Raw genomic sequence first — 21,595 nt, forward strand, 5'->3', positions numbered from 1 at the left:
CAAAATTAATAAAAAGAAATGGGGAAGGACACTTCATACTCATCAAGAGAAAATTCCAATAGGAAGACATCACAATACTGAACATCTATGCCCCAAATACAAGGGCACACACGTTTGTGAAAGAAACATTGATAAAACTTACACCACACATAGATCCCCACACACTAATAGTGGGAGACTTCAACACCCCACTCTCAACAAAGGACAGGTCAACAAGCCAGAAATTAAACAAAGAAACAATGACTCTATCAGAGGTCATGAATCAAATGGACCTGACAGACATTTACAAAACCTTACACCCAAACACAAAAGAATTTACCTTCTTCTCAGCACCTCATGGAACCTTCTCCAAAATAGACCATATAGTTGGTCACAAAGCGACCTCAACAGATACAAGAATATTGAAATAATCCCTTGTATCCTGTCTGATCACCATGGAATAAAGCTGGACCTCAACAACAACAGAAATAACAAAAAGCCTACACACACATGGAAACTGAACAATTTGCTACTAAATGACAGCTGGGTCAGGGAAGAAATAAAGAAAGAAATTAAAGTCTTCCTAGAACTCAGTGAAAACGAAGACACAATATACCTAAACCTGTGGGACACAATGAAAGCAGTGCTAAGAGGAAAGTTCATAGCACTAAGTGCCTTCAAGAAGAAATTCGAGACAGCTCATTCAAGCAACTTAATGGCTCACTTAAAAACCCTAGATAAAGAAGCAGACACACCAAAAAGGAGTAGACGACTAGAAATAATCAAACTCAGGGCTGAAATCAATCAATTAGAAACAAATAAAACAATTCAAAGAATCAATGAAACCAAGAGCTGGTTCTTTGAGAAAATCAACAAGATAGACAAACCCTTAGCCAAGCTAACTAAAAGGCAAAGAGACACCATCAAAATAAACAAAATCAGAAATAAAAGGGGGGGAACATAACTACAGACACTGAGGAAATCCAAACAATCATTAGGACTTACTTCAAAAGTCTATACGCAACAAAATTTGAAAATCTAAATGAAATGGACAATTTTCTTGATTGATTCCACTTACCAAAGCTAAATCAGGACCAGGTAAATCAATTAAATAGTCCTATATCCTCCAAGGAAATAGAAACAGTCATTGAAAGTCTCCCATCCAAAAAAGCCCAGGACCTGACGGTTTCGGGGCAGAATTCTACCAGACATTCAAAAAAGAGCTAACTCCAGTTCTCTTCAAACTATTCCACAAAATAGAAACAGAAGGAACATTACCAAACTCATTCTATGAAGCCACAGTCACCTTGGTACCTAAACCTCACAAAGACCCAACAAAAAAAGAGAACTTCTGGCCAATCTCCCTTATAAACATTGACGCAAAAATACTTAACAAAATACTCACAAACCGAATACAAGAACACATCAAAGATATCATCCACCATGACCAAGTAGGCTTCATCCCAGGTATGCAGGAGTGGTTCAATATACGGAAATCCATCAATGTAATCCACCATATTAACAAATTGAAAGAAAAAAACCACATGATAATCTCCCTAAATGCTGAAAAAGCATTTGACAAAATCCAACATCCATTCATGTTTAAAGTATTGGAGAGATCAGGGATACATGGCACATATCTAAACATAGTAAAGGCGATATACAGCAAGCATATAGCCAACATCAAACTGAACAGAGAGAAACTTAAAGCAATCCCACTGAAATCAGGGACAAGACAAGGCTGCCCACTGTCTCCATATCTCTTCAATATAGTGCTGAAAGTCTTTGCTAGAGCAATAAGACAGTTGAAGGAGATCAAGGGGATACAGATTGGAAAGGAATAAGTCAAATTATCACTATTTGCAGATGATATGATAGTATACGTGAGTGACCCCAAAAACTCTACCAGGGAATTCCTACAGCTGATAAACACCTTCAGCAAAGTGGCTGGATACAAAATTAACTCAAAAAAATCAGTAGCCCTCCTGTATACAAAAGACAAAAGGGCTGAGAAAGAAATTAGGGAAACAACACCCTTCACAATAGCCACAAATGACATAAGGTACCTCGGAATAACCCTAACCAAGGAAGTCAAAGACTTGTATGAAAAAAATTTCAAGTCTCTGAAGAAAGAATTAGAAGAAGATATGAGAAGATGGAAAGATCTCCCATGCTCATGGCTTGGCAGGATTAACATAGTAAAAATGGCCATTTTACCAAAAGCAATCTACAGATTCAATGCATTTCCAATCAAATTACCAACACAATTCTTTACAGACCTGGAAAGAAAAATTATCAACTTCATATGGAATAACAAGAAACCCAGAATTGCTAAAACAATCCTCTACAATAAAAGATCTTTTGGAGGTATCTCCATCCCTGATCTTAAGTTGTACTATAGAGTAACAGTTTTAAAAACTGCATGGTACTGGCATAGAAACAGAATGGTGGATCAATGGAATTGAACAGAGGACCCAGAAATAAACCCACACACTTATGGACACCTGATCTTTGACAAAGACGCCAAAACCATACAATGGAAAAAAGATAGCATCTTCAACAAATGGTGCTGGTCCAACTGGATGTCTACATGTAGAAAAATAAAAATAGATCCATACTTATCACCCTGCACAAAACTGAAGTTCAAGTGGATCAAAGACCTCAACATAAAACCAGACACATTAAATCGGCTAGAAAAAAAAGTGGGGAATACCCTAGAACTCATTGGTACAGGAGAAAACTTCCTGAACAGAACACCAACAGCACAACAGCACAGGCTCTAAGAGCAACAATCAATAAATGGGACCTCATGAAACAGAAAAGCTTCTGTAAAGCAAAGAACACCATCATCAAAACAAAGCGACTGCCTACAGATTGGGAAAAAATCTTCACCAACCCTTTATCTGACTGAGGACTCATATCCAGTATATATAAAGAACTAAAGAAGCTGAAAAGCAGCAAACCAAGTAATCTAATTAAAAAAATGGGGAACAGAGCTAAACAGAGAACTCTCTGTAGAGGAATATTGAATGGCAGAGAAACACTTAAAGAAATGTTCAACATCCTTAATCATCAGGGAAATTCAAATCAAAACAACCCTGAGATTTCACCTTACACCCATCAGAATGGGTGTAAGATCCAAAACTCAAGTGACAACACATGCTGGAGAGGTTGTGGAGAAAGGGGAACCCTCCTCCACTGCTGGTGGGAATGTAAACTTGTACAACCACTCTGCAAATCAATCTGGCGCTTTCTCAGAAAACTAGGAACAGCGCTTCCTCAAGATCCAGCCATACCACCCCTAGGCATATATTCAAAAGAGGCTCAAGTACACAAAAAGGACATTTGCTCAACCATGTTTGTAGCAGCTTTATTTGTAATAACCAGAACCTGGAAACAACCTAGATGCCCCTCAACTAAAAAATGGATGCAGAAATTGTGCTACATCTATGCAATGGAGTATTACTCAGCAATGAAAAATAAGGAAATCATGAAATTTGTAGGTAAATGGTGGGACCTGGAAAGGATCATCCTGAGTGAGTTGTCCTAGAAGCAAAAAGACACGCATGGTATATACTCACTCATATAGACATACAACATAGGACAAACCCACTAAAATCTGTGCATCTAAAGAAACTAAGCAAGAGAGAGGACCCTAACGAAAACGCTCAATCCCCATCCTGAAAGGCAAAGTGGATGGACATCAGAAGAAGAAGAAAACAGGAAATGACCTAGGAACCTGCTACAGTGGGCCTCTGAAAGCCAGAAGAAGAAAACAGGAATCAAACTAGGAACCTGCCACAGAGGGCCTCTGAAAGCCTCTGCCCTGCAGACTATCAAAGCAGATGCTGAGCCTGATAGCCAACTGTCGGGCAGAGTGAATGGAATTTTATGTAAGAAGTGAGAAATAGTAAGAGCTGGAGAGGACAGGAACTCCACAAGGAGAGCAACAGAAAAAGAAAATTTGAACACAGGGAACTTCCCAGAGACTCATACTCCAACCAAGGACTATTCATGGAGATAACCTAGAACCCCTGCACAGATGTAGCCCATGGCAGTTCAGTGTCCAAGTAGGTTACATAGTAATGGGAAGAGGGACTGCCTCTGACATAATCTGATTGGCCTGCTCTTTGATCACCTTCCCTTGAGGGGGAAGCAGCCTTACCAGGCCACAGAAGAGGACAATGCAGCCACTTTTGATGAGAACTGATAGACTAAGATCAGAAAGAAGGAGAGGAAAACCTCCCCTTTCAGTGGACTTGGGGAGGGGCATGCATGCAGAAAGGGGAGGAAGGGTGGGATCAGGAGGGGAGGAGGGAGGGGTTTATAGGGGAATACAAAATAAATAAAGTATAATTAATATATTTTTAAATAAAAAATTATTTTACTTTTTATTTTATTCTATGTATATATAATAGTCAAAATATAATTGTATATTGCATATTATAATTTAATAATATATTATTAAATGTTATATATTATACCATTATGGTAATAGAATATATACAATATTATATTGTATTTATTGTACATTGTATGTAGTATTCAATTATATATGATACATATATAATATTGAATATATATAACATGTATATAATGTATAATGTAATATATAACAATTATACAATAATAATAAATACAATATATATGAGATGATAGATATGTCATTAATTTTAACCTACAGGCATTTGGGGTAAAAATTATGGCCATAGTTTAGTGTTTTGATGAGAGTCATGAGTGTGTGAATGAATTGGTCTCTGCACTTCATACCTTTTCTTGGGCTCTCTTCCTTCTGTTTGTTTGGTTTGTCTTATTCTGATGTGCTAGTTATTTTTTATCTTGTTGCATTATATTTTAATTTATTATTATTCCTTAGAAATCTGTTTTCTAATGAGAGACAAATAGGAGTTGAGGAGGAACTGGGAAGAATAAGGGAATATAATATGTGAGAAAAAATCATATTAAAGATATATTATGTGAGAAAAAAATCTATTTTCAATAAAAGAAAAAAAATGAAAAAAATCAAAATAATGTATATGTTACAATTATTTTAATATTTTTATAAATCTGACATTTAACATCAAAAAGTTTTGTTCATTCAAAGTAAGTAACAGATTTTCTTGATAGAAAACCTAGATCATAGATCAAAATAGACTAGCAATATTTTAATAGATGACTAGCAAATGCATTTATCCTCAAAGTGCATTTAAGAGAAACCAAAAGCAGGCAAATATGGCTCATAGGTGATCAATGCTCAAAGACTGACTGCGTGGACTGTAAGTTGGAAGAGGGAAATGACAATGTGAGTTGTGAGCTGCATAAAGAATGTGACGGTCAAAGCTCTTGGTACCACATGGAGGAGTTGGCAAAACTGTTAAATACTTTACTTCCTTGATTCAGAGGGCAAGGGAAAAGACATGGCTAACATAGAGGCAACTAGAGTTGATATTTCAATAAAAACAAAAGTTTGAATACCTCCTTTTCTCTTCTGGTTAATAGGCCCTCATACTTATATCAAAATAGAAATGTTGTGTGCTGTTCAAAATATTTAGGTTGTATGTTCTTTTTAGGAAAATAGGTCTCAAGAAATTAGGAAGAAGACACGCTCCTACAGCATACAGGATTTTGAGTAAAGAGTAAACGTGAAAGTTGCAATTAAACTCACAGGCACAAAAACATCTTAATCTTGCCTATTTCTGAACATTCAAATATGTGATTGTCTGTTTTTATTTCACAGATGACCAGTAACAGAGTATCCTCACATATAAAAGTATCTTACACTCAGTCATGAAGCAATTCAATTTATTATATATACCAGTGACTTGTTATCACATAACTTATTTTCAGACCTAAATGTAGGAAAAATTTAAACGGTATAGAGGGTATAAATAGAAAAAGAAGACGAAACACACATCACACAATCAGTAGAACATCTGTGTACACAAACGGTACAAGGTAACATGGAATAAACCGTAAGTTAAATGTTACCACATTCCTAGAGTACAGAAATCTATTTTTTAAATTTTTTGTTCATTTTTAAATTTATTACAATTTATTCACTTTGTATCCCAGCAGAAATCTATTTTTATAAAAAATAAAACTATGTAGACATTAAATGTAGTTTTAAGAACATAGTGTTCAAAAGATTTATTTACACGTGTGTGTGTGTGTGTGTGTGTGTGTGTGTGTGTGTGTGTGCATATGTCTCTAGGTTGAGTGTATGTGTCCGTGTGTGTTACTGTAGTTGTTGGCAGAGGTTGAAAAGGCATACCAGAGCTCTTGGAATTTAAGTTAAAGGCACCTCAGAGACTGTCAACAAGGTAGCTGGGATCTGAACTCCAGATTGCACAATTGAGCAACAAGTGCTCTTAAATTGCCAAGCCATTATTCTACTGCAAGATTTTTGTTAAAGAATATAGTTTTTAATATAAAAAACCCTGTTCACTAATAAACCCTGTTTTATAAATAAATGCAGTGGACTTGGAAAGGGGCAGGGAGGAGATGAGGGAGAGAGGGTAGGATTGGGAGGGAATAAGGGAGTGGGATACAGCTGAGATACAGAGTTAATAAAATGTAACTAATAATAAAAATAAATAAATTTAAAAAAAGAATGTCAAATTAACATCACTATTCTCAACGCATACCTTCATTTAAGAGCAAAACTTAATTAACTCTTACCTCATCTTGAGATTTGACCAGAGTTCTGAATGTTTTTTCTCCACTTTCTCCATCTATCATTTTATTTCGAATCTAAAAGAAAATGAAGCAATTACTTAATTCTGGGAAACAAAGTAACCTACTGAATATTATAAAACCATTCATTATCAAGGTTTTTCTCTTACTAAAATGAAACTGAATTTTAAAAAGGCAAAGTGGTTGCGCTACTGGATGAGGTTATTTGGGAGTTTTAAAGTTACCACACTGTAACCATTTTACATTACTGTGCAAGAAGAAAACATACTTGGTGATTTTTTTGTTAATCCATCAGTCAGTAAATTTTGAGCCACAACAGCAATGGAGTCCTAATTGCCTTATAAGCTGATGACATTTCAGTGAGAAGTAGATACTGAGAAGTAAAATGTATGTATAGTCACAGAATTAACATGTATTGTGAAATATTTCAAAATCTTACCTCACTCAAATAACCCATTCTTGGTGACAAGGGATTTAGAGTTGCCCTTTATATCTGGGTATTGTTTGTTAGTTTTTCATACATTCTTACTCTGTAACCCTGGCACTCACTTCATAGACCAGGCTGATTTCAAACTTGCAGGGTCCGTATGCCTCTGTCTCTTGAGGACTGGACTACAGGACCCACATCTCACTTGCCCCTTATATTATATATTTCATTTGTCATACATAACAGTTCTGAAGAATTACATAATAATATCTAAGGAATCATGAAGACATAATAGGATTTCATATCACGTAGCATAGTCTCCCTACAACTTCCCAACAGAACATTGTATACATAAGAATAAATAAATAAATCTTTAAAGGAAAAAATACAGCCTAGTCAAATTTCTAGGAAAAAAAAAATTACAGTCTACTGGAAACTCACAATTTCCTTTAACTTGCTTTTTATTTTACATACTTCCAGAACGGTACATTTGGGCTTTAATAAATGTTGTGAGTGAAAAACTTGATGTAACCAGACAAATCTGAAAACACAAGATGAATCCAATTCATTTAAGATAGTTTCCATTTGGAGGTGAAAAGTAAGAGGTGAGTAAAAAATAAAGTCAACCAACTTTGCTATGAAGAAGGTCTTTTGCTACTTTCTTCATATACCGTTTCACTCGGCCGCTACACTATGAGGAAGCTGATGGCTAAATGTGACTTATGGTGACTTATGGTGACTCAGTGTGACTGAGACTACAGACCTCACTTTAACTCAGGACATGAAACCCTTTACAGACGTCACCGGAAACACTCCACCAATCACCATGCCACACTGGAGAGTAACTGTGAACTTAGTAATTTCTAGTTTGCTTGTTTTTTTTCTATTAAGTAACTATCTTTATTATTATGGAACAGTCTGACGGAGGGAGCAGCATGTGGCTTTCTTGAAATACAGCAGAAACATGTTTAGAGTATCCATGGCAGCCGCTTTCCTCACCTGGCTCTTCATGTGGTTGGGTGGCTGGAACCTCTCCAACTGCTCTTTCAACTGCACAGCATAACTGTCTCTATGAATTTCATTAAAGTTATGGTTATACTGTACATTTAACATAGCTCCCTTTGCAATGGGCAAGACAATGAAAAAACCAAGGCCACAGCTAACCTGAAGTTTCCATTTTTTTTTCGGTATGAGTTACTTGAAGAAGACAGCCTGGGACATGCACAATTTTAATAATGAAGGACACATTATTGTGAGGGAGAAGATAGACGGATGGGAAACCCAGGCTCAGGTCATGTGTGTGTCTGGGTTAGTTGTACTGCACACACTCACCTCCACTTTAATATCATTCTCTAACTCAGCATCAAGGAAATCCAGTGTGACGGGCTCCTGAGATTTAGGGTTCTACACAGAAGACAATAGTTAAGGACAAGTGACATTAGAAAACAATGCAGGGTACAGAATGGTTTGAAGTGCATTCAGTGTGGATTAATGCTTTAAAAGGTTACTTACCTTCTTTCAGAGCTACGCACTGAGCTTTAAGTGTAATGGACAATTATCATCAATTATCAACTGAAGACAGCGAGTGATTAGAAAAAGAACCATGGGTCCACTAAACCCTATTTTTCACTTTAACACCACTGCATGGAACACAGTACAGTATTTACTTATGTCTCAGGAGATACTATTAGCCTGCTAAAATTTACTTCATTTGTTCTGATTTTGATTTCAAGCATTAAATGAGGTCATTAGACTATTGGATAAACAAATGTATCCATTTCCTTATAACTTGTCATATTGGAGTGCTAACATTTAGCAGAATGAAAGATTCCACTTAAACAGCATTTCAAAATAATTGAAAGCTTTAGAAGGTAGACGTTAAAATATTAACTTTATTGCAAGATAACTAAAAACTTTAGAAGGTATACATTAAAATTTATTAAAAAGTATCATACAAATCTGGCCATAATTAGATACCAATAATCAATACAGCCTATGTTTGGCTACTGGCAAGGGTCACAGAAATTTTTATCAAAAACTTGCAAAAGTCGTCTCTATTGGCCCTGTTTTAAACACCATGTTAAGGGGGCATGACTCCTAATATAATAGTAGCAGACAAAATTTTGTCCAATTTGTTCATCTCATTTAGATGAAGAATGACATGGCATAGTACATATAGGATGTATTTGTTTTATAAGCACGCAAAATGCCTTATTTCAGGGAATATTCCTATTTAAAAAAAAGCAAACAAATTTTTAGTTATTCAGAGCGTTTGATAAATGAGGATTCTTCAAGTAACAATTTTTAAAATAGTGTCCTTATGTCTTCTGTGATAGAGTGGTTATTGAGTTCAGGTCCTCAGCTAGCACTCTACCATGGAGACCCTTTCACCAACCAATGCCTTTTATAATTGAGGAAATATCCATTGCTTAAGAACTCTGTGTAATCAGAGTTTATATAGTACTGAAAGAAAGCACAGGCTTTTTCAGCACATTACAGCATTGTTTGAATGGACAGCTTATGCTCTAGCTGCAAATACCCATTTGAGAGGTAGATTCAAGATGGAAATAATGTCTATGTTAAGAAATTTTGTTAAGCCCTTGAAACTTGCAACTTCTGTAACAGAAAGACACAACAAATATTTCACAAACACTATTGCATAAACATTACAGTTAAGCTAAAACCAATGCAAAACAAAGTCAAGACAATGAAATGATAAAATGCAAACAGAAATAGGAATATTTCTCTTACATGCAATGGATAATGCATAGCAAGACCAGCCCCAAACAGCATGCAGGGAGGAGCCATTTTCAGGAGGAATTGAGAATATGCAGGTCATGTCCCGATCCAGCATATAAAGACAGAAGAAAACGAAATCATAAAGAAAACTTGTCAAAGCATCGCCTGTATTTGTAAATGGCAACCTGGCAGGGCATTCTTTTAGAAAGATCCATCACTTTTAAACAAACTAGAGAGTTTTTTAAAAACATAGTCTTATAATTAGGCTGAAGTTTATTCATTCTGAAAGTCCATGAAAGACCATCATGAAAATTTAAATGTCTAGTGTTTCTTATCAGCATGAATTTCAACTAGCATAGTTACGGAGGACAGTATGTGATGGTAATGAATTTTAAATCTGTAACAATTATGAGTCAGTATTAATATAATAGCTAAGAGTTTAAAATATTTCCTCCAGTTAAGAAGTCTTATGTGGTTGCTAGTTTGCCATTTAGAATTTACTTAGAATAAAAAATAATCATTATTAAAGTTTATTTGTAATTATTTAATAATATTTACATGCACTATTTGGGGTTGTGGTAAAAATAAAATTCACCCAAATGCACATGACAGCAAAAACTATAATTTAAGATATTACAAAGTTACATGCAAGCAGAGAAACAAAATAGTTTCCTAGTGGAGAAAGGCATATACATCATTGTAACCTCTTTAGGGACAATGAAAGCTCCTAAGACTTTCATACGCAGCAACACAAGACTCTGATTACCACTGAGCTCTAGCTCTGTGAGAGAATTAAAGCTTCGCCTACTCCATATTGCTACACTTTTGATGAATAAGAAGCTTAAAAACTTTTTGGATCCTAAATTCAATGAGTACTTTCATGGGTGGGGCATGGCATCAATATGTATGTTTAATTTCCCAAGTGGAATGAAAAATGAGACTGTGTACTGCTCAAAGCAGATCTCAACTCAGTCCCGCTAATCCATACTTTATGATCACAATACCATGCTGCCTCTTCGGTAGAATACTAACACGTTTTAAAGGAAGTGAGAGGCTTATACAAAAAATCTACAATGACGTTAAATTTTCTCCAACATTTTGAATATCTCTGGAGAAGTTATAAGAATATCCTCTTATGCTGGATACCCTGTGCCTACACATACATGGAAAAGAGGGTTTAGGATAGTTTCCCAAAGAACAAAGATTCACATTTTTGATTCCCAAATTTGAATATTTTTAAGTAGTTGAAGGGAAGGTTCTCAACTTAACAGGTTTTTTGTTGTTTTGGTTTTTCGGATTCACTTTTATTTATTTTATGTGTGTGTTTTGTCTGCAAGTGCGTCTAGCATTATGTGAGTGCATTGTCCACGGAAAGCAGAAGCGGGCAGTGGGTCCACTGGAACAGGAATTACCGACGTCTGTCAACTACCATGTGGGTGCTGCGTATCATACTTGTGTTCTTTGGAAGAGCAGCCAGTGCTCTTAGCTATTGTGACATCTCTCCAGGGTCAAGAATTCAACTTTTACAAATTAAAAGAAAACAAAACAACTTGGCTAAAAAATTCTCATTTATGGAAACCACAGCATAGGAACTATGACTTTATTAGACTTAAAAATCAAGTTCACAAGCAAATGATTAGGAAAACAAGGATATGATATTAATTTCACCAAATTTAGTAACAAATTTCTTCAGGAGCCAGTTCATTCTGATTACACTGATTACCATTAGGTAAACTTTCTTTGCCATCTTTCAGCCAGTGCACACCCTTTATCAGAATTAACACGCTTTGCTCCAGCTCACTTAGACAAGAAGCTCTTTTTGCCTCATGCTCTGGCAGCTTGTTGTCAGATAAAGCACCTTCATTTGTAAGCTTTGAGAATAGAAGCTTGATCTCAACTCTGATTTAGTGAATTTGAAAGCGCTGCTGTCTACCTTCATTCACAGTTACCTGAACGTTGGGTCTCCTTTTCCTTAAATTAATTGTTGGTATACCCACACCAATAGGCTAAAGCAACAGAGAAATAGTAGTTCATTATCCTACATATCAACATATTAAAATTTATAGTCTCAGGTCAATTTTAGTCAGCTACTTCCTTGACAGGAAACAGAACAAGTGATGTCACAATTCAAAATATTTGTATCATAGAGTCCATGACAACAAAGCAAAACAAGGCACCAACAAAAACCAAAACTATTAATGGCAGTAAAAATCATGTTTTAAAGAAACTGTTTATCCCCCCTCCTGAAATTATCTATAAGAATCTAAAAATTGAAGGGAGGGGGAGATTTTGTCCTAGATAATTTTTCTTGGCTGAAACAAAACAGATTGAAAAATAAAAATTTTTCAAATGTGCATAACACAGTAGATAAGATAGAAATATTAGAAATGCCCCAGCAAATTTTTTTTTTTTTTTTTTTTTTGTAGCAATCCTGCCTTGGTGATGGGGTTGGAAAAGAAAGTTGGGCCTCTTCGGGTTATGGCGACAACAGCTTCCAATGGAATTATGCTTATATAAAGGAAACCAGAGAGACCCCTTTGCCTGCTTGTCCCCTTTACCATGTGATGTTAAGGGAAGAGTTGTCTGCCAAGGAACATACACTGGTCCCACTCATGTCTTAGGCCTGTATGTGTTAACACAATTTAAAAAAGTGTAAAATACATTTTATTCTTTAGAAGCTATCAGCCTATGCTTAAATTTTTTGGCATAGCAGCCTGAATGAACTGTAATAAAATATTAGGATATTATAAATATTGAACGTTTGAAATTTGATTCTTTGTTATCTCTGAGAAGGAAATGGTAAGCTAAAAGAGAGCTCAAAACGAGCACTAGATTGATTTTGAATATTGATTTCTTAGACCTCAATTATACAGTTTTTCTGTACCATTAGAAATTATTAGAATTTATCAATATAGCATGACTAATAAACTAATTTGGTTATTTTAAAAAGAGAAATAAAAACCTATAGTAGAAATAAAAGATAGAGAATTCACTATGTGTTAAAATGTGGTTTGGAGTGAGATTTTTTTTTTCTTTTAAATGACAATTCCATAGGGGGAAATAAAAAAACTTTTGACTAGTTTATTTACTGATATTTTGGACCAAATTTGTGAAGCCGTCTATAAAGTACAAAATTATACTGAGACATTTTGTAATAATAATATAGTACTAGGAAGAGGTCCTACAACATTGACCTAGTAACACTTGCATGTATTATTATTATTTCACCATGTTAAATAATAATGGAGAGTAGAGAGAGAACTTTCTTTTAGATACATTGATGGATTTCTCATGAAATAATTAAGAACTTAGTATATTTTTTTCACTCTTTTTTTTTATTTTTCTTTTTAGTTACAATTTGTTAACTCTGTGTCCCAGCTGTATCCTGCTCCCTCATTCCTTCCCCCTCCCCAACTCCCTCCTTGATCTCCTCCCTGCCCCTTTCCAAGTCCACTGATAGGGGAGGACCTCCTCCCCTTTCATTTGACCCTGTTTTATCAGGTATCTTCAAGGCTGGCTGCAAAGTCCTCCTCTGTGGCCTAACAGGACTGCTCCTCCCCTGGGGGGGGGGTAGGACAGAGAGCCTGCCCTTGAGATCCTAGAACTTAGTATATTATTCATTATTATACTGGTCCTTTCTGCTTGTCATATGCTCTCTGGAGCAATGCCCTTTGAGAGCCTTAAAGTTGTAAGATGGATACATGAAAATGAGGTTCAGAAGGTGATGATGGCTGTCTGAGAGAAGTAGTTAAGCTAACTTGGTAAGAGGAAGTGAAGAAAGCTTTTACATGTTCATATGTTGTCATCAGTGGCCTTGCTATCTCTTAAAGGAGGCACAGAACACTGTTCTTTTTGTCTGTAATGTTACCAAGAGAATTTTCAAGTTACAACCCCATTAATGTTAGGCAGTAATTATGCCAAACACTAGTAATTATAAACAAATTATATACATACCTTTGGTTGAAGATTTGGATGTAATAAGACATAACCATTAGGATCTATTGCAAAATAGTAGCCATTGGGGCACAGCTGAAAAACAGTAAAAAAGCTTAGAGATTCCAAGTCTCGATTAGAAATCCACACTTCTAATAATTTCCATGTAATAAAAACAAACATTGTAATAGCTATTCAGTGCAAGTCTTGTAGCACACTGAAGAAACAAAACATGGTGTCTTCACATCTTAAAAATGCTCTTGAACTTTTTTGCTAGATTAGCCACATGTATGTTGTATTCAAGTGTTTTGTAGACAAACTATATTGGTACCTAATTTTGAAATAGGAAATATAGTCAAAGAATAAATTGCAACTTACCGTAAAACGTGGTGTCAATCTCTTAATATCGTCCAGAGACACATCAATGCCCATCACACCAAGAATCAACTGGTTCTGAAAGAAGAGGGTGAGATTAATGCATTTTATACCAGAAACAATGTTTCTACACAAATGTATGTTCATGCCTTTACCGCGGTACTGAATGATTAGCACGTTAGTGTAAACACACACACACACACAATACAGTACTTATAGTATTACTTTACAAGGATTCTCAGGTTTTACTGTTTTCCACAACTTCATCATTCCAATTATTAACTTAGATGAAATATTAACGACTAAACCTAAGTCTTAAAAGGCATGAAAATTTTATTCAAGGAAAGGGCTGGGTCAATATCTATGGTCTGTTGCTATCAGCCTATCCTAGGCTGAATAACACCAATAAATGAAAACAATCTGACAGATAGGTCACACTAAGAATTTTAAAACATGAGAAGGAAGGACATAGATGATTACAGTATTGTGAACTTCTTTTAATTGATTACTATTATTTAATAATATATTCATTTTGTATCCCAGCTGTAGCCCTCTCCCTCTCATCCCCTCCCAATCCCACTCTCCTTTCCTCTACTCCTCCTATACCCCTCCCTAGTCCACTGATAGGGGAAGTCCTCCTCTCCTTCCCTCTGACCCTAGCCTATCAGGTCTCATCAGGACTGGTTGCATTGTCTTCCTCTGTGGCCTGGCAAGGTTGCAGTCCCCAAGGAGAGGAGATCAAAGAGCCAGCCACTGAGTTCATATCAGAGATAGCCCTTGATCCTCTTACTAGAGAACCCACTTGACCTCATGGATATTTAAAATATCAATGGTTCCTGAAGTGAGAACTAATGCTTTGTAGAAATACATAGGCAAAATGGGGAACTTAACCTAAATATAAAAACTTAACAATGGTTTAATGCAACTGGCCTCATTGAACCACACACTAGAAATTAATATTTCTTCAATCCACCAATATCATCTGCATTATAAGCATTAAAATTAAAAATAATTTCTGTAATACACTCATTCTTAACCATGCAAAATTTAAATTCTATTTCAAAATCAAAAGCATTTAATAAATATTAAACATATTAAGTATGAACCGTATTCAGTAATGTTACTATTTTCAACTAGATAGCTTCTTGTTGCATTGATAATATTACCAATGTTATTGAAATTGTTTAATGAAACCAATTTTTCACTGAGTTGTGAAAAATAAAATAGAAATCTATTAGATCTTTAGGATATTATAGAAAAGCTATTAATTGGGAATTCAAAAACAAGGATTCAATGAACATATTTATCTGCACCTGATTCAAAAGGAACCATGGTTTTGGTGTTTTATGCCTCAACTTCATAAATACCTCAAGCACATTTTAAAATGTGGGCTCACGATGCTACAGTCCTTTTAGCATGTCATTACTTGCAGTCTGACTTTCTGTTCTCATCAGGTCACAGTGAGACCAACTGAAGCTGAATTCTGACGCTAAGGCCACAAGGATTTGACTATCGCTTCCCTTTTCCCAGGTGGTTATCACATGACAGCTGCTGCCATTGACCTCTTGCCTTCCAAGACAATGACATCTTATGTAGTTCCTTATAGACATATCTTATCCACATGGAGCGTCAACGTCACAGTTTATCATTTATTGTTATTAATTTTATCAATTAACTTTTAACCTTCAAGTTTGTCTTGTTTTCAGATTGGCCAGTGACGTTGAAGACCGGTAGAGTTCCAGTAATGACAAGTCCCAGCTCCTAAAAATAGATAAAGAGAAAAAGGCCAGTGAAAGCAACATTTTGAACTTTGTCCTATTACATTAGCCTTTGAAATTGGAAACTTCACTCTACAATTATGTTGTTAAGGGTAACAAAAACTTAAAACTGCTTTTGACTATCTTTAAAGAAAATTTTTAAAAGAAACAATGGAAATTTTCTAGAAATAAATGCTTGTTAAGCAGTTTTGAACTATGCAATATCTAATATGCATCATGAATAATGGAATCCAACTGAGATAAATGTAACTGTAGCACTCCAGTAACTCTGTGAACATTTACTTTTCTTTCACAATGATAGTTCACTTAATTTCAGATACTTCCATAGGACAAGCATTGAAATAGTACTTTTGAATTGCTGAAAGCTATTTTCTGTAGCCTCATCCACAATTTTTACACCCCAAATCAAACATGTCATGTTGTATCACAAACATCCAGCTGAATGTTGCTGCACATAGAAAAATCATGCTATTGATAATGCATTTCTAGAGTATTGTGATGTATAAATATTACTTTTAAGTAGTCCCCTAACAAATATTATTTTGACAACTAGTCCCCAGTATATTCTTCATTCCAGGAAATGTGCATACTAAAAAAGTATGTAAAAACAGAAGAAACTTAAAAAAAAAATAAGCATCTTGCCTCATGGAGTGTGTTGCTTATTCTGAACATTGCATTGCTTCTTATCTTCCTTTATATATGAAAAACCTCACTTATCTTCCAAATGAAACAATCTCCCCACAACATTGCCCTAGTTCTGTTTCTCTCCTGTATCCAGGGCCTCTAGCATTGATCCAGGTTGGGATTATGTTTTCAATGCTCACAGTGATCCTAAAATTGATAATGTACTGTTTTATGTGGTCTCATCCTCCCTATGCCTTATAGAAATGTGACTTATGCCACATTCAGCTGAAATGTCTTATTTTCAACCACCCGCTGCTCTAACTCCAAATATACAATCTTTTGCTTTAAGTATCACAGCTCTTTGAATTCTTCATGTCACAGTAGTTATCAAATTTGTCCTTGAAATACTGTCGGTTCCCTTTCTAGTAAACTGCCGATTTGATTGATATGCATTTTGAACCCCCTGCATGCAGTGATTCTACGTGATGGGCCACCTACTTTTAAATCAGTACAAAGAATGCTCTCCATGTCCTCTGACCATCTAACTTACGTATCTTACTTTTGTTTTGTTTTATTGTAAACATCATCTTTCAGCTTGTAAAGTAGAACATTTAGAATCAGCATTTCCTCCAAATGTGATTTGTGTTATCAGCGAGAACATTGCCAGCAACGTAGAAACACTGGTTAATGAACTTTTGGTCATTGGAAATTCAGCAGAGCCTAACTATTGACTCTTCCTTTCAGTGTTTAGTCTGTGATAGATTTGAACAACTGAGACATCTTGGTCATGGCTGAAGATGACCAAGTGGCCTTAAGTAAATAAGTAACATCAAGAAGGAACACTGGACAGTCATTTTCTGTGGCTTGAGGTAAGCAAGCTTTACTTTATCTCTCTCAGCATGCTAGACTGCTGTTAATAGACCCTATTTTTTTCTTTAACTTCCTGTAAGTGTTTATTTTGTAAGTACCAAGTGATAAGTCATTTTAACGGGTTGTATTTTGCCCTTTGGGTTCATCCCTGCACTTTGAGAAGTAGCAAAAGCATGTAAGTGGGCTCCAAATAGGGAAAAGGGAATTACTGAATCAGCATTTTCTTTCAGGTTTGCATTTAGATCCTCTTGGATAACTACTTCGATAAATGACTGAAAAAGTTCTCATATTCAGATTTGCCATATGAAACAGTCTTAGCTATTGTATATTTTAATGAACTGTTTCATCAAAAGTAAAAATAAATTAAAACAGAACGTCCCAGATTCTTCTGTGTGCTGTGTGGGGAATGGGGCCGTTTCATGTGTTACAGGATGGTTAGCTCCAATCCCGGGTCCCGTCAGTTATAAAACAGTGGTGACTCTATCACCAGTCAATGCTTGGCAAAAATGTCTTCAGACATGTTCAAGTAACATAGACAGGGAAAATAGCCTCCAGTTGAAAACGCTGCTTAGAAGAGTACAGAATGCTTGTGCTAAGATGGAAATTGTATTGTGGACAACCCTAAAATGCATGTTTTATCTCACAGCAGATTTAGTGACCTCAGTGTGATATTTCCATAAAAATGTCTGACTGTACCTTAAGGCCGGAGATTCTATATGAACATATGATTGTGTCCATGTTGATTTAAATATGTTTTCAGTTTTTATAGATCTAACTAAATGTACTTTTGAGTTTGCATAAGTCCAGGGGCAGTGATGCAGGATATTGAACATGCAGTTAACAATTGACATACACTGTAAAAATGCACTTCTCAAAATGTCTGTTCAAGACTCCACTAATCGAGGTTTTGAAGCAGATGCTGAGACTCAAGACCAAACTTTTTAGGCAGAGTGCAAGGAATCTTAGGAAAGAAAGGGGAGCTAGAAAGACCTGGAGGGGATGGGAGCTCAAAAGGAGACAAACAGAGCCAATAAAACTGAGCCCTGTGAGCCCTGAAGAGACTGATACCTTAACCAAGGACAATGCATGGAGAATACCTAAAACCACAGCTCAGATGTAGCTCATAGACTCAGTATCCAAGTGGGTCCCTAGTAATGGGAGCAGGGGCTGTCTCTGGCATTAACTCAGTGACAGGCTCTCTGATCACCTCCCCCTGTGGGGTGCAGCCTTGGCAGTCCACAGAGGAAGACAATGCAGCCAGTCCTGATGAGACCTGGTAGGCTAGGGTCAGATGGAAGGGGAGGAGGACCTCAATATCAGTGGACTAGGGGAGGGGTAGAGGAAGAGAAGAGGAAGGGAAGGTAGGATTGGGAGGACATGAGGGAGGAGGCCACAGCTGAGATGCACATTGAATAAATTATTGTTTTGTTTTTTTTCCTTAACTTTTATTAATTACACTTTATTCATTTTGTATCCTCCCATAACCCCCCTCCCCCTCCTAGTCCCACCTTCCCTCCCCCTTCTTCACGCATGCCCCTCCCCAAGTCCACTGATAGGGGAGGTCTTCTTTTCTTTCCTTCTGATCCTAGTCAATTAGGTCTCATCAGGAGTGACTGCACTGTCTTCCTCTGTGGCCTGGTAAGGCTGCTCCTCCCTCAGGGGGAGGTGATCAAAGAGCAGGCCAATTAGTTTATGTCAGAGGCAGTCCCTCTTCCCATTACTATGGAACCCACTTGGACACTAAAGCTGCCACGGGCTACATCTGTGCAGGGGTTCTAGGTTATCTCCATGCATGGTACTTGGTTGGAGTATTAGTCTCTGGAAAGACCCCTGTGTACAAATTTTTTGTTTCTTTTGCTCTCCTTGTGGAGCTCCTGTTCCCTCCAGGTCTTACTATTTCCCACTTCTTTCATAAGACTCCATGCACTCTGCCCAACAGTTGGTCATAAGTCTCAGCATCTGCTTTGATAGTCTGCAGGGCAGAGGCTTTCAAAGGCCCTCTGTGGCAGGTTCCTAACTTGTTTCCTGTTTTCTTCTTCTGATGTCCATCCTCTTTGCCTTTCGGGATGGGGATTGAGCATTTTAGCCAGAGTCCTCCCTCTTGATTAGTTTCTTTAGGTGTACAGATTTTAGTAGGTTTATCCTATATTATATATCTATATGAGTGAGTATATACCGTGTGTGTCTTTCTGCTTCTAGGATAGCTCACTCAGGATGAATAAATTGTAATGAACGATAATAAAAAAAATTTTTCAAATTTCTGTTCAAAATATGGAGTATTTCATTTTTAATCACATGATATTCAGCATGAATTTCTTATATTAAAATGCCAGAAAATTATTGCTATCCTCATACATTCAACATTCTATGTTGGAAAATGGATATTTTCAGTGTATCAAGAACAACCTTAAACTCCAAGTATCATTTTTATTGTAATGAAAATCTAGGATTTTCTAAACACTTTCTAAAACCTAGCTAAGAAGCTTGCAAAAGCAAGAATTTTTTAAAAGGATTGAGTAAAGAGGAAAAAAGGAAATGCCACCCAGAGAAAAGAAAAGTCAGCTAGGTACTTTTGTTATGATAGGTTTTGGTAGAATCCCAATGTCTTACCAGTGCATCCAAATAAACGTTTGTCCACTGGACTTGTTTCGCTTTGTCACCTGCTAAAACCATGGGTCTTCCCAGAACATCTAGATATTCCTGTTTATACAAAAGAAAGGTTGTGAAACACCAACAACAAGCAAAGAAACAAAAAAACAAAATAACCTTCAAATGGCAAAACTGAATATAAATATGAAACAAAATTACTCAAGTATTATAAGAGCAAGGGAGTCCTACTTGGGGTGTTCTATGTTTTTGATCCAACTTATTTCTTACATGGTATGTCTATTCACAGTAGGTCAATAATATATCTTTTCCAGCCTTTCCCTTAGTACCAATCAGAACATTGTTTCTTAAAATACAGTAAATGATAGGTGAAAGATGTTCATTATGGTTCATGTTGATCTAAAGTATTTAAGGCTCCGGGGTTTATGTGTGAAATTGTACAAATTTGAAATGATAAAGCAGCCACAAACTTGCTTTCATATAACAGATTGCTTGGATGAAATTCAAAGCTGCATTTAAACATATCAAAAAATAACTGCAATGTGCTAAACGCAGATACCAGACTCATGCTCTGCAGTTTCATGTCAACATTCGCTGTGCTCAGCATGAACTTCCATGGATGTCCTGCTACTTAAGTTAAATTTTAACAGCTATTTTGTACATTACTGCTGATTTTTGATACTGGGTGATGATCTTTAAAACATAATTTATGGACATTTCAAAATGATATTTAAATTAAAATAGCGGAACTCCACAAACGGTATGTAAACAGTATGCTCTCCCCTCAAGTGAATGGTGCTAAAAAGTCATCTTATTGAAACTTTATTTAAATAAATAGGTAAATAGAGCTGTACGAATCTTCAGGAAAAACTCAAGTCCTATCTTCCTATCTAGGACTTACACCACTTGCTCTGAATAATTACTGTTTAATGTTCTATATGGCTGAGAAAGTCATGTGATTTAAAATTGAATAAAAGATTACATGAGGTTTTTAACAAATTTTATTTTGTTTATTTTCTGTGACATTATTATTTTTAATGCCCAATAATAACAGGCTCATAATTATATACATGTGTTGACCTGGGTTTTCAATGTTTAAGAATATATAACCATTTAATATTGTATTAGCCAACTTTGTGTAGAGATGTAGATTATATAATTTTTTTTATCTACTTTTATTTATTCACTTTAGGTTGAACTCATTTGGACCAGAAAAATATCCTTTTGTAGTAAGGCAAGTTATCTTAAACTTTGCAAAAAATGTTTAAAAAGTTTTAACCATACCTGAGTGTTGATTCTTATTGCACCAATGGAAGGGATTTCATAATAATAACCTGAAATGCACATATATTCATAAATGTTGCATTTATCATATAGAGCCACAAAATAGCCTTATTTTTTTCTATGGGAGGCAAAAACAACTTTCATTCTAACTTGAGCAAGTGAATAAATAATATAAAGTATTGTTAAATTCAGAAAAATATTTATTAATGAATATTGTCAACAACCTTGGAAAATTTATGATAAATTTCATTACATTTCTTAGGTAGTATAAAGCGATGATCACCTC

The 21,595-nt window shown here is 35.8% G+C and overlaps 1 protein-coding gene across 6 annotated transcripts in view; it reads right to left on the reverse strand.

Moving 5' to 3' along the window:
• Window positions 1-21,595, reverse strand: part of Cacna2d1 (calcium voltage-gated channel auxiliary subunit alpha2delta 1) — a 467,228-nt gene that overhangs the window by 49,453 nt on the left and 396,180 nt on the right. For 2 of the 6 annotated variants that reach the window (XM_055612642.1, XM_055612641.1), the window contains exons 14-21: window positions 21,310-21,359; window positions 20,029-20,118; window positions 15,830-15,907; window positions 14,150-14,224; window positions 13,793-13,867; window positions 11,788-11,844; window positions 8,432-8,503; window positions 6,658-6,729 (exon numbers count right to left, since the gene is read on the reverse strand). In XM_055612642.1, the coding sequence (XP_055468617.1) occupies window positions 6,658-6,729; window positions 8,432-8,503; window positions 11,788-11,844; window positions 13,793-13,867; window positions 14,150-14,224; window positions 15,830-15,907; window positions 20,029-20,118; window positions 21,310-21,359 (569 nt within the window). The remainder of the gene's footprint in view (window positions 1-6,657; window positions 6,730-8,431; window positions 8,504-11,787; window positions 11,845-13,792; window positions 13,868-14,149; window positions 14,225-15,829; window positions 15,908-20,028; window positions 20,119-21,309; window positions 21,360-21,595) is intronic. The other 4 variants (XM_055612640.1, XM_055612638.1, XM_055612639.1 and 1 more) reach the window with 2 other exon arrangements.

The sequence above is a fragment of the Psammomys obesus genome, unplaced genomic scaffold (genome assembly GCF_907164565.1).
Source record: "Psammomys obesus unplaced genomic scaffold, mPsaObe1.curated_primary_1811, whole genome shotgun sequence".
NCBI lineage: Eukaryota > Metazoa > Chordata > Mammalia > Rodentia > Muridae > Psammomys > Psammomys obesus.